Source organism: Sinocyclocheilus rhinocerous, unplaced genomic scaffold, assembly GCF_001515625.1.
Source record: "Sinocyclocheilus rhinocerous isolate Xijiao unplaced genomic scaffold, SAMN03320098_v1.1 scaffold1493, whole genome shotgun sequence".
Taxonomy (NCBI): domain Eukaryota; kingdom Metazoa; phylum Chordata; class Actinopteri; order Cypriniformes; family Cyprinidae; genus Sinocyclocheilus; species Sinocyclocheilus rhinocerous.
Window position 1 is genome coordinate 303330 of NW_015640467.1, and position 3739 is coordinate 307068.

Consider the following 3739-nt stretch of genomic DNA (forward strand, 5'->3'; position numbering starts at 1 on the left):
ATATATAGAATATATAGAATATTTCCAAAAACATTAGATATTAATAAAAAATATTTGAAATGCCACCTATATAAATGTAATTAATTAAATATACGTATTAAGCATTTAAATTAAATGGTACACATTTATATTAATATTTATATATATAATAATTAGAGATAATAGACAATGATAAAAAAAAAAAAACTTCATTTCCAAGAATGCTAGAATTTAGTCAATATAAGCAATAGATTTAAATGAAAAGAAATAAAATTAAATGTATTATTTTATTAAAATATTTTAAATTTAATATAATTTATTTAAAAAAAACAATATGACAGGCATTTTGTGGTTGTGAATGGCATTTTAAATGTTTGCATTCATTATTTTGACAGTACTGAACTTTAGTGAAAGTTTAGAGAAACATGTCTAAAGAGTAAATCAGTGAATAAACAGGCATAATTAATTAAAATATAGTGAAACAACTGACACTCCTATGTGGGTGTTATTCAGTTTCTTTGAATTGAATTCCTCTTACAGTCATTTCTATTCAAATTCCAATAACTTCCTGTAGGGTCAATTACATTTATATACACACTAAAGCAGTGAGCACCTTGAGTTTTATCCACCACTGTGATGATTAGTGTATCAGCTCACACACACACACACACTCACTTTGACACTGGTGTCTTTGGGTAACCCGGTGCGGTATTGTGGGTAAACTCTCAGTGTGCTGTGGCACAGCTGGTGAGGGGAACCGGCAGAGTGGGCGGAGAGTCGCTGGACGCCGCTGTCCTCTGATAGGGTGCGCACAGGAACGGGGCGGGGCTCGGGGAAGCACAGGTCGAAGGAGGAGGGGCGTGCCCAGTGCTTCTGATTGGAGGAACTGGTGGGTGTGGTTGGCATGGAGACAGGAGGCGGGTACTCCAGACTGCTGGTGCGGATGCACAGCGCCGTTCTCTTCTCCGTGACCCGCAGCAGCTCGATCTGACGGCTCGGGAGGATGAAGTCACTATCGAACGCACTCATGTGCTCACGTCTACTCATCCCTCCTCCAGTCTGCAGCACGTCCGGCTGAGAGGAGCAAGGCGAGGACTGCGAGGAAGAGGAAGGGTGTGTGGACGTTAAGGATCTGAAGCTGGTAGGAGACGGTGGAAGCAGGTCCAGTTCTCTGGTGCTCTGGGCCACACTGGAGCTGTACTCGCTATCAGTGGTGAGGAACACCTCCGATGAGTTATCCTCATCCGACAGACCGTGGGAATCTTGGGAAAGCCAGAAAGAGAGACTTCTTAAAAGAACAGTTCACTTAAAATGAACATTTTGCCATTATTTACTCACCTTAAGGTTATTTAAAATCTGTGTGCTGTTATATTTTCATAGTGACCATAGAATGTCAAGCTCAAAAAATGATGAAAGAAAGTATTATGAGGAACAGACCCTAGTTTAAGTCATTATTTATTGATCATTTTACCCCCGACTATATTTATATATGGGAATATAGTGCATTGGTTGTATGAACAACTTTTATGCAGTTTTTTTGTTGTTTTTGTCCTTTTATACTTTTTGGAGCTTATATCCCATATTCACTGGAAAGAACTGTAAATAAATACATTAAAAAATTCAATTAATTTTATTAAATACAAATGTAATGAATTTTATAACATAAAATAATAATGAAAAAAAAAAAAAAGATAATTTTGTGTTCCACAGAAAAATAACAGCATATAGATTTGGAATGACATGAGGGTAAAACAATAATGAGACAATTTTCATTTTTAAGAAAATTACTTTATATTTACTTTTTACAAATAATATAATTAAAGGGATAGTTCACCCAAAAATGAAAATTTGATGTTTATCTGCTTACCCCCAGGGCATCCAAGATGTAGGTGACTTTGTTTCTTCAGTAGAACACAAATGATGATTTTTAACTTTAACCGTTGCAGTCTATCAGTCGTATAATGCATGGCAATGGTAACAACATTTTCATTTTTGGGTGAACTATCCCTTTAAATTAAATTTTGCTTTAAAAACAAAAAGTCTACAATTACAGTCAAACTCTCAGTGTTTCTGTAAGATGACTTAACTGTACCTTAACTCATCACAGTTAAAAAGTTCTTTTTTAAATCATAATTAATCATATCAATAAACTATTTCTTGGTTTAATACAGGGCTGCATGATTAATTAATGACAAATTAAAAACAAAATTGCAATATGGCTTAGTGCGATTATCAAATCTCAAAGACTGTGATTTAATAAAAATGTTCTTAAATACTCATAATTTTTTGTTTTACAGTAAAAAGATTACAATATAATATAGCATTATATTGTGATCATACAATATTGTAATATTTCTTATTTTTGTTTTATTTTGTCATTTTTATTGAATAATAATACTTATTATTATTATTATTATTATTATTTAGCCATATTAATATATATAATCACAACATTTTTGCCTAGTAATAGTTTTGGCTGAAAAAAAGAAGTTTGGGAGTCTGACGTATGCAATTCTAAATCCATAAACAGTAAAACATTCAAAACGTTATCCATGAATGTCAAATTGATCTGGTAGCTCCACTATATTGGGCAATCTGAAGAGGTGACACCTGCAGCACGGTCTGGTGATTCTGTGATCTGTCCAGGTCAGCGCTCTCTCTCACCGTTGTGTTTGCGTGTGCTCTCTGGTGACGGGGTCGGTGAGGGCAGGTAGTCCCCCTGAGAGGAAGTGGAAGCTGGTTTTTCTGGAATACTCTCTTTGGAGAAGTCTATAATCCAGTCCAGACTCACTCCAGAGCTCTGATGCTTATACCGGGCCGACTGGAGGACCACCATCCACCGTGCATCACGCCACAGCTCCTCCAGATGCTGAAAGGGAACACATATAAACGTGATATTCTCATCTGAACTCTCATCATGTGCCTTGTTTTCGGTCAACTACAAACAGGAAACAACACAACAGCTGCATTTGAAATCGTGTATTTCTGGGTAAATTGGTGGTATTTGTGTTGCTGAACCAGTACATTTTAATTTAAACTTAAAAAATTCAATTAACCCATGAGGTTTACATTATTTAGCCATATTAATATATATAATCACAACATTTTTGCCTAGTAATAGTTTTGGCTGAAAAAAAGAAGTTTGGGAGTCTGACGTATGCAATTCTAAATCCATAAACAGTAAAACATTCAAAACGTTATCCATGAATGTCAAATTGATCTGGTAGCTCCACTATATTGGGCAATCTGAAGAGGTGACACCTGCAGCACGGTCTGGTGATTCTGTGATCTGTCCAGGTCAGCGCTCTCTCTCACCGTTGTGTTTGCGTGTGCTCTCTGGTGACGGGGTCGGTGAGGGCAGGTAGTCCCCCTGAGAGGAAGTGGAAGCTGGTTTTTCTGGAATACTCTCTTTGGAGAAGTCTATAATCCAGTCCAGACTCACTCCAGAGCTCTGATGCTTATACCGGGCCGACTGGAGGACCACCATCCACCGCGCATCACGCCACAGCTCCTCCAGATGCTGAAAGGGAACACATATAAACGTGATATTCTCATCTGAACTCTCATCATGTGCCTTGTTTTCGGTCAACTACAAACAGGAAACAACACAACAGCTGCATTTGAAATCGTGTATTTCTGGGTAAATTGGTGGTATTTGTGTTGCTGAACCAGTACATTTTAATTTAAACTTTAAAAATTCAATTAACCCATGAGGTTTACACACTCTATATTATATTTTTTGTTATATTATGCTTTATAT

The 3739-nt window shown here is 36.6% G+C and overlaps 1 protein-coding gene across 1 annotated transcript in view; it reads right to left on the bottom strand.

The window, feature by feature from the left end:
• The window catches only part of LOC107753065 (ankyrin repeat and fibronectin type-III domain-containing protein 1-like), a 77585-nt gene that overhangs the window by 4159 nt on the left and 69687 nt on the right, over positions 1 to 3739 (bottom strand). Inside the window, exons 21-22 of the mRNA XM_016569168.1 lie at positions 2644 to 2848; positions 655 to 1241 (exon numbers count right to left, since the gene is read on the bottom strand). Of these exons, the coding sequence (XP_016424654.1) occupies positions 655 to 1241; positions 2644 to 2848 (792 nt within the window). The remainder of the gene's footprint in view (positions 1 to 654; positions 1242 to 2643; positions 2849 to 3739) is intronic.